The sequence below is a fragment of the Mustela nivalis genome (assembly GCF_964662115.1).
Source record: "Mustela nivalis genome assembly, chromosome: 2".
Classification (NCBI taxonomy): Eukaryota; Metazoa; Chordata; class Mammalia; order Carnivora; family Mustelidae; genus Mustela; species Mustela nivalis.
In genome coordinates, this window is record NC_139021.1 from 171,603,601 (window position 1) to 171,617,775 (window position 14,175).

Genomic DNA, 14,175 nt, shown 5'->3' on the forward strand with positions numbered 1-14,175 from the left:
ATAGATACAAATAAATCACTGAAATGATTCAAGACAGCCCCAAAAGAACAAACATCTGTGTTTATGGAAGAAGTTATGTCCCACAATAAGAAAGTGTGGCAGGATAAATCTAAGCTTACCAAAGAGCAAAATTAAAGGGTGGCTATTCACATTATAAAATCATGTGGTAGAGGTCCCCAAGACATGTATTATTAAGAGGGAAAAAAATAAGTCACAGAAAAATGATAGAACGATCTCATTTTTATACTCCTCCTGACTATCTGTCTTATTCCTGTCTAGAAAGATACACAATATTAACAATGTTATCTCTAGAGAGAGGGGGGAATTGAGGTTGGCAGGGTAGGGACAAGGGACTTTCACTTTCTGCTCTCTGTTCTGCACATTTCATTCTAAGATATATTTTATATATTACTTGGATAATTAATATCAAGGATTGCTGTATTTCTTTTACAAGTTCCAGATAAACTAATAATTTAAACTATCATTTAATTCCGAAAGATTTAACTCGCATTTCAGGACCACGCCCAGTTCATAAATAATGTACACCTGCGCAGAGCGCCCCACCCTCTCTCTCCCTTTTGACATTCTCCTTGCCACTTGAATTGCCCCCTTTGACACACATCGCATCCTTTGAAAAGGTGTTTGGATGGGGTGATTAGGGATGCCGCGGAAATGCCGGGTGATCAAGACAGCACACCTGAAACCTTCAGAACAGCTCGCTTCTCTTTTCAGCCCATCCCAGCTGGGCTTGGGCATGTCCCAGAGCAGCAGAAGCCCGGTCGAAGGACCCTTTCATTACACATCTTCATTAACTGCCTGATTGCAGCGGGGTAAGGAAGAGAATGAAGGCTAGGATGGGAGCAGGAAAGCAACTCTCAAACACAGCACAAATTTCAAGACGCGATAATCAAAAGAGACACACATCCAGGAGCTCAGCTGTGCAAACACTCCAGAAATAGGATACGCTTCAGACGCCGCGACTAAATTAGAGGTTCTTAATGACTTCACAATACGGAGGTTCTCGCACCAAGAATATGTCTGCCTGGCTTTCGATTGATCATCCCCCATTAGGTGGCCGAGCCCTGCAGCACCATTGCAACTTCTGCAACCATGCACGGGGATCGATATTTATAATTACCTTTCTCCTTCACCATGGCAACCGGGTCCTCTGGCCAGCAGCGCGGAAGGAACGAGGAATCAAGTCTAGGAGTGGGAGCGCTCCTGGGCGGACAGATCCGTGGCTGTAGACGCTGCGAGGAAAAGCCCCGGGCATCCACTCGCGAAGTCCGGGGCTGCTTTCTAAAATCCCGCCCCCATCCCGGGGGGCCGAGCTCCGGTGCCCGCCCCGCGATCGCCGCCGAGTGGCGGCCGCGCCCAGCTCGGGGACTCTGCCCTTGGGCCGAAACCACTCGCTACAGCTGCTGCTGTAACAAATGCAAAATTCCACTGTCCTAATCTCTGGTCACCGACACCACTTTGCATTCCTCGCACCCAGGCCGGGGAAACCGGCACAGAACGCTCCCTCCCCGGGTCTGATAAATGATTGCCAGAAGAGGGGGGCCGAGGAACAGCCAAGGGACTGTTTCGATAAATAAAACTAGTCAATTGTTAGCTCATTAGTTTCCTATTACTTCTGCTCGCAATTCTTAGTCCAGCTTCTCTGGGACACACTGAATAGATAAAATTAACCATAGTAGAAAAAGGAAAACATAATGCCAGCGACTCCAAGTTCATTTTCTTCAACTTCTGAGGCTCAATTATAATGAATAAAGATTGGCCTGGCGCTCACCTCCGCCCCCACCCGCCCCGCCCAACACGGTTTTCCTGAATGGGGGGGGGGGGGGGGAGGAGGTCGGGGAGAAGCCAGAGGGGACAAGGAGAGCCAGCGAGAGCCAGCCGTGGAAGAGGATCTTTCAGGATTCAGTTCCTTCCAGGATCAAATTCAGGATCAAAGCAAAAATCTGACTTATCCAGTTAGGTAGGATTCGGACCGTCCACTTTCTCTCTGCTTCCTTGGAGTTTTCTAGACAAGCCCCTTGAATATATGCATGTATGAGGGAGGAACCCTAGCCACAAAAGTGGGGGGCAAACAGCTGCATCCGCACCACTCACCCCCCACCCCACCCCACCCCTCCAGCCTGGCGTAGCCACGTGGCTACTGATAAAGCTTTTGCTTTCTGACCCACAGGGTCAAAGGTTGGGTTCCAGGGAGCAGAGGACCTCTGGGTTCGCAAAGCCCACACCCACCCCATTTCAGCACCTGTCTCCCGAACTCAGATCATTCCGCCGGCCACACGTCACTTACATCCACCACGTGGGAGAAATGTGATGAGTAAGAGACAAAAAGACAGCTGTAGCCCCACTCCGGCAGAGCGGCAGATAGCCAACACATCTTTCCCAACCAGAATGCACAGCCAGTATTAGACTGTATTTATTGCAAATATTGTAACGTGTTGGGTCTGAGAGAGCCAGGGTAGCAGAAAGGAATGAAGTCAATGCACCTGCCTCATCTTTGACTGGGAGGTTGTTTATAGCCCCATGAGGTTCATTGGAGGGGGGGGGGAGCGGGGGCGGAGGCCCTTTACTGCTGGTTTTCTGATGGGTAACAGTAGCAGATCTCAAGCAGCTGTGACATTCCTACATCTGTGACTCAAGGCTTTACTATTAATAGCTTGAGTGTCTCAGCCTGTAAGGGCCAAGTCCTGTCCAAACCCTGAATCGTCTTTTCTGTGAAACATACTCGGCCCACACTGCTCCCTGCCCCCACTGTGGCCCTACAGGTCGGGTTTTTCCTAAGTCAGCAGCCAGCTGGAGCCTAAGTGCGAAAGAGCCTTGAAGCAGCTTTTCCAACCTCCATTCATACGTAGTACCAGCCAAGGGTTAGAGCAACCCCGGCAACTTGGAACTTGCAACTTGCAACTTGGGAGAGATGGGCGGGGCTCAAGGGCATGGAGGGGACAAACCCTTTAGGTTCCCAGATTCCCTGCACGAAGGCTGTACTCGGCTGCTTCTCCCACCCCTGATCACCCTCAGAGGTTATAAAGAGATGCTGACAAGCAGAATTAACCTCAGAGAAGTGGAATTAGTTTAGTGCTGTGAGCCTAGCAGGTGAATTTATTTTATTACCTTTTTGCTGCATGGGCTCTGAGGCACATCTCTACAAGGCTTTCATGGTATTCAGCTCAAAGCTAAGGCAACCGAGCTCTCTCGTCTTTCTCCCTCCTTTCCTCTCCCAGCTGGTACATGACAGTGAAACATAGTTGGGTTTCTAGTCCAAATCCAATCCTATGTAAGTGTTCCAGATACTATAAATGCAATTAGTTCAATTTCTCTTTTACTCGGCATGACAGTTTTTAATCCCGAGGTTTATTAACCAAACTGGTCCCTTTTTACACTTCCGAACAGAAGTGTACAGAAACCCTGATTTAGAAAGGCTCTCTGGCAGCTTTAGGGACTAAGCTCCTGGAGTGACAGTTGGTGGCTATTCATTTTTCAGAGCAGGCTTTTCTGAAGGAAAATACTACATAGTGGTTCAGAGAGATTCCCTCCCTCCTGTGTTTTCCATGGAAAGAATTTTCCTGCACCACAAAGTGAATGAGTCACCAGCATTTAGTTGCTAAATAACAGTCATATGGCTAAAGTTCTCCCAACAGTCAGACACTGCTACTTTAGGATAAAAGCATCCACTCGGCACTTTTAAGATAACCAAAGAGGGTATTACTAAAAGTTATTTTTGGAATGTGGGAGCGTAAAACTAAATTGTTTTTGTCTCCTTGCCTCTGGCTGAATAGTTCATAGCTTAGAGAACAGAACGAAAAGGTTGATATTTTCTTCTTTTTAATTTTTTTACTTTACAGTGCAGCAAAATAAATCAAGAAAAATATAAGGTTCACAAGATGGCAGGACTTTTTGTTCCTATTTTTAGAGATGATTTCCAAAAAACTTATCTCCATCTTATTCCACCCAAATGAGATAAGACTTCATAATACAGACACCAGCCCAAGGTTTTATTGGTCATTTTATTCACCCAAAATGACTCCCTGCCGCCCTTTTCATTCACTCACAAAATGAAGTCAGGGCTGGCCACAAGTGACCAAAGGACAGGAACCATTTTGTGGGAGAGAAAAGCTTTGCTCGCCTACAGCTACTCTTGGCGAAAACTCAAGAGTACATCATTTCAACAGAAGTGAAGCCAATGGAAAGGGAAATGTTGCAACCAGAACAAGCCACCTGGCAGAGCCTACTTCCTCGTCGTCCTCTCCCTTCCACAGATTGCCTACTGCTTGTGCACCTGTATGGCAGGAATTTTAGGACCCCTCCGTGACTTCAGGACCCCGGGTTTCCGGGTATCACACATCCCTCGATGCATTTGGACTCACGGGCAAAAGCACATGCAAAATCCTTTCTAGAGGAATTCAGCTGAAAGAAAACTCAAGAATGAGTTCCTTACTTGCTTTCTAGGTCATGCTTACGTTAATCACCCTCACTGTGGACACGTCTGGAGCATCTACTGTGTGCCAGAGACTCCTGGGCTGGCAGTTCGAACACAAGAAGAGAGAAACCACTGCTTTGGAATTGCTTAACATCAGCTGGAAGGGATTCATACATGTGAATGTGCTCCATGAAATTAGGAAGGTGTTCAAGAGAGCAGTAGGGTGTCGAGGATTCCAGGCATTGCTGAACCCCAAACTGAGAGCTGGGACAGGCTTCCAGGAGGAGTGAGAGGACAAGAAAGGGCTGCCGAGTGAAGAAAGGGGGTAAGATCATTCATTCCAAGCAGAGGTCATGGGGAGCAAGAAGGTGTCAAGAAGCTCTTGGTTCATGGGGAAGAGGGAAAGGCTCGAGCTAAGGCCTGGGTGCTAGGTAGCAGCAGAGGGCTCTGAATGCCACACCAGAGAGGTAGGACCTTAGAATTGATATGGTTAGAGTCTCAAACCTGGGTTCCCATTTCTTTCCAAATTAAGGTCAAAAGAATTTGGCCTCATCTCAAAGTCAGCTGTCATCTGATTCCAACGATATTGCCTGCTCCCTCCATTTTAGGTGGGTTAGTGTATGCAGGTCCAGAAGTGTCTATGTATATTAGTTTATTTAAATATTTCCTTGATACCCGGAATAAAATGATAGCCATGTTCATCCCTTAAAATGTGCAGCATTTTAAGTAACTCCAGCCATCTGGGACTATAGTAATGGTTTCATACCCACCACCAAGCTGTGAGTTCCAAGTAGGGTTTTGTGACTTTCTAGATCCCCAATGGTATAGTTTGCAGATCTCCAGAGATGAAAATAATAGGGATGCTTTAAATGCAGACACCTGGTTCCCACCCAAGATCTGATGGTGCAGATTCTCTGCAGAGGAGGCTGGAGCTGCGGCCGGCTCCTTAAGTGACTAAGGACCCTGGGCCTGGCACACTGGCATGTAAAGCAGGAGATGAATGAATATGAGATGTCCGGACACAGCTATACACCGAGCTGCCACATCTAAAAAGGAACCCCTCTCAGTTGGCTAAAATAACAATCATCCCGACATTCACTGCGATCTTAACGGAAATTTAGTGGAAGTGATGATTCTAGAGTTTCATATGGCCTGAGACAAAGTCCTAAATGTCTGAGCCCTCTTGATCTACTCTCATGTCCTCAACAGAGAATTCCTAGGATTTTTTCCATATGAATCTCACGGAATCGATGCCCAGCAAAGTTCTTTTCCATGAATTCCTCAAGTAGAATCATTTCACATTTGTATGCAAAACTTTCCCCCACAGTCCTTCTCAGAAGCCAGATCTGAATTTAGACCTGAGCAATAGTTTACAGCTTAAGAACAATTATTAAGGTATATTTAAGCCTTCCTATAAATAATCCACTGAAGAGATAAACTGCAGAGTGCACATAAAACAAGCCATTTCCCTACATGAGTACTGGAACCTATTACCGGAATTCGAAGGATCTCTTGATAGTAGAGTTTCATGGATTTTAGCCTAATTGGAGGCATGTGAGAAGTTCACAAGAAATACAGAAATAGCTCTGAATTACTTGGGGGAAAAGGTCCTTTTAAAAAGCTTATTATTAGCTTTATCTTTTTTTCTTTAATATTTTCTAGGTAGAAATACAGGTAGTGGGGAAGAATGATGGTCACTTTCTGTCATCGGGAACTGGGATGGCTTCCCAAGCAACATTCCCTTCCTCCTGGTCCTTAGGGCCACCAGCGCTCTGGGCTTGACTATAGGGCAGTGAAGATTTACATGTTTATTTTTGCAAAAGGCTCCTGGCTTTCTGAGGAAGGGATCACACGTGAGTATCTGTATCCACACAGTGATAGGCACAGAGTAGGAAAGCAATATTAGATGAATATTCACAATAAATGTCCCTAGCTCATCAGAGTAAGTCAAAATACCAGATAAGGGTTCACTTTTTTTTTTTTCATTTTTTTATAGTCAAGTAGACTGACTTAAAAGTCTAACTCAAATACAATAAAAGTAAATTCAGTATCATATGTAAGTCAATTTAGCAGTTGCTTAAAAGTATTTGTGAAGATGCAAACCCATAATGCACCTTGTAGAGAAAGCAAGCTGAAAAGAAATATAACCGGGTAGGCGTCTTAACAAACCCTCAGTACTACTTTTGTCACCATTTACAGAATGTTTATAATGTGTCTGCCACTATTCTAGTCTGTTTACATTTATCACCTCACCTAATCCGCATACCAGCTGGGTGAGATAATATTATCACACACAAGGAAAGATCCAAAACCATAGGCCCTCTCTTTGCTCTGTTGGGCCTTCCCTTTACTGGAGGTCGTGAAAGAGCTTCTCCTTCCCTGTACATGCCCCCCCACACACACACACTCTCAATGTACATTGACTTCTCGGGCATTTCCAAAACACCTGGCACAACAGAAATGATGTTGTATTTTGCCTTCTTTGTATAGAACCATCTTCTCTTGATACCTTATCCTTTGTTAGTTCTTGGACTTCTTATGATAGGCCCTGATAGGTAAACAGGTAAACTGCATCATGACCTTGGCTGGACGAGGGAGAATAGTATACCAGATCTACATGTCACATCTTTTTTTGTTTTTTTCTAAGATTTTATTATCTGTTTGAAAGAGAGAGACAAAGAGAGCCCAAGCAGGAGGAAGGGCAGAGGGAGAGGGGAGGGACATCCCCACTGAGTGGGGAGCCCGTGTGGGGCTTGATCCCAGGACCCTGAGATCACGACCTGAGCTGGAGTCAGATGCTTAACAGACCAAGCCAGTCAGGTACCCCCATATCACGTCTTTTAAGATACCATTCAATCACCTGTCCTGTGGAATCCTTCTCAAGGACTAGCATTTCTATGGTTTACATAGGAAGACAATTTTAAAAATTGGGGGAGTTGGATCAAAAAATGTTTGCAGGGTTTACAAAGCCTGCATTCGCGCCCCCCCCACCCCACCATTTCGCCTTACAACTCTAATTATGCCCACTCCCACTCTGGCACACTCCCAGAAAATAACTTCTCTCTCATTCTCCCTTGACATTTCAGCCGTCTTCTGTGGGGCAGTCCAAAGGAAGCATGTGGCATGCACAGCCATTAGCACATCTGCTGCCCCCAGAAGGGCACCACTGTCACCCAACATACATCTCAGTAGGATTCTCCAGTTCTTGCTGCAAGGACAGAAGGGGCTGTGCATGCAACGCTGTTTGGAAAACACTGTAACATGTGGGAAAAAATAGGTATCAATTTCCTATAAGATGCATATGTCAGAGGGAAAGTAAGTCCTAAGGCAGACTTGTCCAAGGTTATGCAATTACTTAAAATGGGTCAAAACTCCTGATGTCTTCCCTCTACCCAGTGGTTATGCCACTCTGTCACGCTGGTCACATAGGCAGCCTGATCAAGCACAGCCAGGGTTTGAACCCCAGCTCCGCCGTAGGCTGAGTAACCTTGGGCCCATTTGCTGTCCTTGGCTTTCAGCGGTCTCCTCTGTGAACGGTAATAATACGCTCCAGTTGTGGGGTGGTGGGGACCGGGTGGCTTCAAGGGCGTGCAGCCCGTGCGGTTATGCAGGACCTGTGTTCAGAAGGGCCCTCCATTTGGTTTAATGCTTTGCTCTTGTCCCATTGGTATTTGTAAGAATTTTATCTCTGAACTTGTGTTTTGTAGATGACATCCAGAGGGACAATGGAGCTTGCGTGTGAGCAGATGAGACAGATGCAGGATGTGTGACATCATGCCTGCCACCCATCTGCAGATGGTGTTTATAGCGCACCATGAGCACAGAACTCCAGTGGACCCAAGATGCACGCGGGGAGCAGGGAAACGCAAGGTGAGCGCAGTGACGTCTACCACTGAATAAACAGGGACGCTGAGAGAGCAATTTCCATTTAGATTGGAATACTTGCTTGAAATCCAGACAGAAGGCAGTGGTGATCCAGAAAACAACTAGCCAAGGAACCCTACCCTATCCTTTCTGACTCTTGTTACCTCCTTATATCAGCCAACCACTTACATTGAAAATGACGACATAGAAGAAACACTGCTCCCTTCCGGCTCTCAGCAAGCAAAGACAGGGAGCCCAGCAGAATGTGTGCGCATCAAGAGGCAAAATTAAAATAGTTGAGCTGTGTGTATATTTCCCTCTTCTTTATTTATTTATTTATTATTAATAAATAAACTTAAGTTTATTTAATAAGAAATATATTTTAAAATAAAATTAATATTATTTATTTATTCTTCTTTATTTCCCTCTTCTTTATTTTACTTTTTTTTAAAAAAGATTTTATTTATCTATTTATTTGTCAGAGAGAGAGAGAGCACGGGCGAGTGAGCGCACAAGCAGGGGAGGGGTAGAGGCAGAGGGAGAAGCAGGCTCCCTACTGAGCAGAGAGCCTGATGTGGGACTCCATCCCATGACCCTGGGATCACAACCTGAGCCGAAGGCAGACACCCAACTGACTGAGGGACCCAGGCATCCCCCTACTCTTCATTAAAGAATAAATTGCATATAGATCTATAGTCGATGAGATGGTGTAATTTCCATGATTCCACATATGAGCTAAATGCTCTTCTATTTGCATTCAAAATGAGCACCACACAATATAAACATGAATGGCCCAATTCATGTTAAAAATTTACAATTTTACTTTAGGAGGACCTGGGTGGTGCAGTTGGTTGGGCTGCCCACTCTCGGTTTCAGCTCAGGTCGTGATCTCAGGGTTGTGAGATCGAGCCCCACGTTGGGCATGGAGTCCGCTTCAGATTCTCTCTCTCTCCCTCTCTCTCTGCCCCTCCCACTTATGCTCTCGCTCTCAAATAAATAAATAAAATTTTAAAAATGAAATTTTACTTTATTTAGGACATTTAATAGCAAATAAAAATACCATGACAAGGTGAGAAAAAGAGTGTGGAATAACATGTTATATTTCAATAATATATTTCAGAAAAAGAGTGTGGAATGATAATAATACATCATATAATATAATCCTAAAATAATATATTTTAGGATTTTATTTATTTTTATTGGAGCACGAGAGTGAGCGCACACAGAGTGGGAGGGAGAAGCAGACTCCCCGCTGAGCCGGGAGCCTGATGCAGGCCTTGCTCCCAGGACCCTGGGATCATGACCCGAGCTAAAGGCATATACTTAGCTGACTGAACCACCTAGGCACCCCTATATTTTAGCACCTTTAGTGGTATTTGATTTCTGTACTTTAAACAAGGTGCCCCACATTTTCCTTTTGCACAGGGCCCTGCAAATTCTGTGCCAGGCAAAGGGTGAGGACGAGAGGTGCTCTGTATGAGATGAAACTGCCCCCCGCCGAGCCCCAGTACAAGGAAAGGCAATAACCATTGTTATGGTCTAGCCTCTTACTGCTTCATCAGTTTACAACAAAATAGGACAGACTTGAAAATGGTAAAATCCCAGTTTTCAAAACCATTTTAGGATATCAGGAGCCTTTTGAAAATACTGAATCTGGGGGACTTAACTTATAATGCCTTGAAGACTTTTAGTACCTCTCAATACTTTGGTATATGACCTTTGCTGCCATATGAGAGAAGGCATGCGATGCCCACCATTAAAGTGAGAATGGATGTTAGTGTCAGGAAAGCTTCCCAGGAAGACAAAGTTATTCTTCTCAACCCACTCACTCATCCAGCAGGTACCGACTGAGTGCTTACTGTCAGACCCTCTTGTAGGTGCTGGGATATATCACAGCAAATAAAAGAGAAATCTTTGCTGGATGAAGCTTACATTCCAGTTAGGGGGAGGGTTGCTGATATAATAAAATATATAAGTAAAAAATACATAAATGGTAAGAACTCTGGGGGGAAAATCAAGGCTGGAGAAGAACATGTTGGGGGAAGGAACTGGGGTTTTAAGTGGGTGGCCCAGGAGAGCCTCTTTGAGAAAGTGTCATCTGAGTAGGCCTGATAGGGTTGGGAGTGTGCGTAGTGTGACGTCTGTGTAAAGAACCCCCCGGAAAGCGTGAATGCTAAGAGTGAAGGTCATAAGGTAGAGCTCACCCAGTGTGTTCAAGGCCCCGTGGGGGCCAGTGAGGCTGGAGGTGGTGGGGTCCACTGGTCCCGGCAAAGACCTTGGGTTTTATAGGTGAGTGAGGCAGGAAGGCTCTGAGCAGAGAAAGGTGAACAATATGATGGTCATTTCCTGGCCAGGATTGTCCTGGCTTCTGTGTGGTGACCAGAGGAAAGGAGAGGGGGCAAAGATGCAAAATGTTGCATTGATGCATGAAATTAAAAAAAAAAAAAAAAAAAAAGAGTTTCAGAGTGAGATGAAATCAGGACAAAATGAGATGAAGGAAAAGATGGTAGAAATAAGGAATGAACGCTGCGGACCAAGATAGTATCAATAGCAATAAATGAAACACCAAAGAACAGACACTAATACAATATCCACTTTTTAGCATAGGAATGGGCTTGAACTGATCTCAGTGAATGCAGAACAAAGCACCTAAAACAATGAGTGGGAGTCAATAGATGTTCAAAATAAAGGAAGACTTTAAAAAACGCTTATGTCCTAGATGTGGAGAACATAAAAAAGAGAGAAGCTATATTCAAAGATTAACCCACAAGGACATCCTGAGGGGCGCCTGGATGGCTCAGCCAGTTTAGTGTTTGCCTTTGGCCCAGGTCATGATACTGGGGTCCTGGGATCAAGCCCTGCATCAGGCTCCCTGCTCAGTGGAGAGTCTGCTTCTCTCTCTCTCTCTGTCTGGAGCTTGTGCCTTCTCTTTCTCTCTCTCAAATAGGTTTACACTTAACAGATTTAACGAATATAGATACAATATTTTGGCAAAATTTGACATAGGATGCTAAGTCCAAGTCCTAGCCAGAGCTTCTGAATGTCACAGGGTATCATTCCCCATTTATCCAGGCAGAAAAAACCTACAACCCAGAAAAAGAGAAAAAGCTCAGGCTCACCTCCGACTTCTCAATAGCAACACTGATGTGTAGAAGACCATGGGGCAATACTTGGAAGTCTGGAGAAGGAAAGGTTCCCAAGAACTTCACATGCACAGTCAAAAGGTTCATACAGGCAACAGGCAAACCACCACAAACACAGGGCGCTCAGGAAATACACCTCCACACACCCTTCTTGGTAAAACCGTTTAACAACAACATTGGCTCACTATGGTTCTAGAAGAAAATGGGAATGTCCTGAGCAAAGAAGGCAAAGCACAACGTGCGAACAACACCAGAGGGACAAAACCAGGAGCTGGGTGGGAGACAAGGCCCAGAGGGCGACTGTGCTGGTTTTCCCAGCAGGAAGAGAGTGACCTGCGCCAGACCAGCCAAGCTTCTCAGTGTTGGCGTCCTTTAGAAGAGTCTGAAAGCACACCACCCAGTTGCTTCGTCTTTGCTGAGAGCTGAGGTTCGATCTCATGACTGTCTTAAACGTCCGCCCTCGTTTCTTAGACTTAAGGCAAATGTATCTCCGGCATTCTTTAAGAAAAGGAAGGTGACATACCTTTGCCTTTTTACTGCTTATTTTATTTTTTTTCCAGATGCTTAGTTCAAAAATTGAAATTGTTACTACTTTATTTATATCTAGGATTTCCGTAGTATCTTTCCTCCAGAAAGAGGATACACTAGTTCAAAGGATAGCCACATAGGTTGTTTTTATTTTTTTAGCTTTACAGTTATTTAGTCTATATGTTCATGAAATGCCATGAAAATACTCATGACAAGACTTTCACTTATCAACACAGAGTCTTGTCCAGGTGTAACTACATGCCTGGGGGGACCCTGCCCCATCCACTCCTCTTCTGTTCCCATTCTCCCCCTCTTTTGCATAGGTACTGAGCCATATGACTTCTTGCCTTGGCCATGGCTGACTGGATCATTAGTAGACCCTGGAAGGCGGGAGGGATAGGAAAACTCGTACATCAGCTGACCAAACACTTACAGTTTATATTCCGCCTTGAAAAAGATGAGCAGGGCCAACTAGGTTTTCACTCTTGGGAATCTGAACTAAGACACATAGAGAAAAGTCCCAGTCAGTGGTGGGTACTTGTATTAAAAGGTCAGGTAAGTCCAGGCAAGGAGGCCACCTTACCAAAATTCTGAGGGGAACAGTATCAGAGGAAGCCAGCTGGGAGGGAAGAGAATAGGATGTTCCCTAAAACTGAACTGATAGTCCTGGAAGGGACTGGAATTTTATACTTCTGGAGACCTGGCGGTTCAGCATTTCCTGGGTTCCTATGAAACTTCTTTATCTTCTCAGACTATCCTTTCTCCCCTCATTTGTTTGCTCGTATCTCCTTGGCATCCACTTCTACAATTCAGACCTGGTTACTAGAAACCTCATGATGGGTGAGTTAATGCATCTGGAAGCTGTTTCCAGGCAATGACTGGTGGGGAGGTTGCAGACAGAGCAATGCCCCAGCTGGGATATTTCTGAGGCACAGTCTACATTACCTCCCCGAGTTCCCAAGGAGTTCAGTTTGGGCTGCCTGGGTAGTCTTGGGTAACTAGTTTGATAATTTACCTTTTATTAGCTTCACTCTCCTACCCGCGTTTCCTGGATCACCTCCTAAATCAATAACTTGCCCTCAAGTCCTTGTCTCGGGGTGTGCTTTGGGGGGTGTTCAAAACAAAAGACAACCTAAGTTATTCATATTTTTATGACACAAAAGAAAGAAAAATTGGTCTTGATCCTCTGATCACTTTCGACCAGTCCTTTACTTTACATCTGAGACAGATTCTAAAGAGAATAGATTCTTCTCTCAAGAGAATCGGTGACTCACGGGATCGTTTTTCTGGACAAACATCATGGCATTCGTATGCACACACTGTGCTAATGCGCTTCCTCCTTTAGAATATGTAAATGAACCTACTTGCCTGAACTCACCTGACAGGTGTGCGAACTAACCACCGCCTCATCAACAAACAGGACCCCAAATTTCTGTTAGCCCGCAGTTCTGTTTTAGGGAGGAGGATGTGACTTATAACCTTTTTCGAGTTCTATGGCAATGAGTCATTTTATAATGATGCCCTGTTGTGTTTACGTATATCCGTGAGATCTCTTTAAAGACTTTCACGCAGACGAACGTTTGTACAATCCAATCAAAGACTGTGCTGGTCTTAAAATACGCCATGTCTCAAGTTGGCTGTATTTCTGAAGAGGTAGAGAAGGTAGTTTTGTTCTCTTCCTCCCTTCCTCCCAGTCCCCAGCAAGCTAGAAAACACGCCGCATACGTATAAGCTTTGTTAGGGTTTGCGAAGATTAGAGGGAGGATGGGAAGAGAAATATTTAGAACTTCAATCGCTCTTGGTTTTGGATCTGGGTTGCACAATATAGTTTTTCTCTTCCTGAATAAAATACCCTTAGAGTGCTGAGCCTTTAGCAGTAGGCTTTGCTGGCCATCACGTTCACACACAGGAAAAAGCACAAAAGCCCTAAGAATGGCAGTAAGCTGTAGCATCACGCCGCTGAAAGCAAAGTGGGTAAAAATCAGGGAATCATGAAAAGAAATGAACAACAGTTGACTCATTCATTATGCTCACAGATATTCACTGAGCATCTACAATATGCGTAACATCACCACTGAGAGGCTGAAGGTGGGCTAGAGGTCAAAGATGCCTAGTAAGCCCTCGATGGGCTTATATTCGAGTACGGCAAATAGCGCAAGTACCTGAATCACGCTAAAGAAGGAGCAAGGTGCGGGAAGCAGAAATACC

General features: G+C 44.9%; 1 protein-coding gene across 7 annotated transcripts in view; it reads right to left on the bottom strand.

Moving 5' to 3' along the window:
* Positions 1–14,175, bottom strand: part of ABLIM1 (actin binding LIM protein 1) — a 299,644-nt gene that overhangs the window by 175,577 nt on the left and 109,892 nt on the right. For 2 of the 7 annotated variants that reach the window (XM_082721487.1, XM_082721485.1), the window contains exon 1: positions 1,139–1,298. The exons of 4 other annotated variants lie outside the window; for them this stretch is intronic. In XM_082721487.1, coding sequence (XP_082577613.1) covers positions 1,139–1,154 — 16 coding nt within the window. In that variant the 5' untranslated portion in view covers positions 1,155–1,298. Of the gene's footprint in view, positions 1–1,138; positions 1,380–14,175 lie in introns of those variants that run through there. One more of the 7 variants, XM_082721489.1, reaches the window with a different exon arrangement.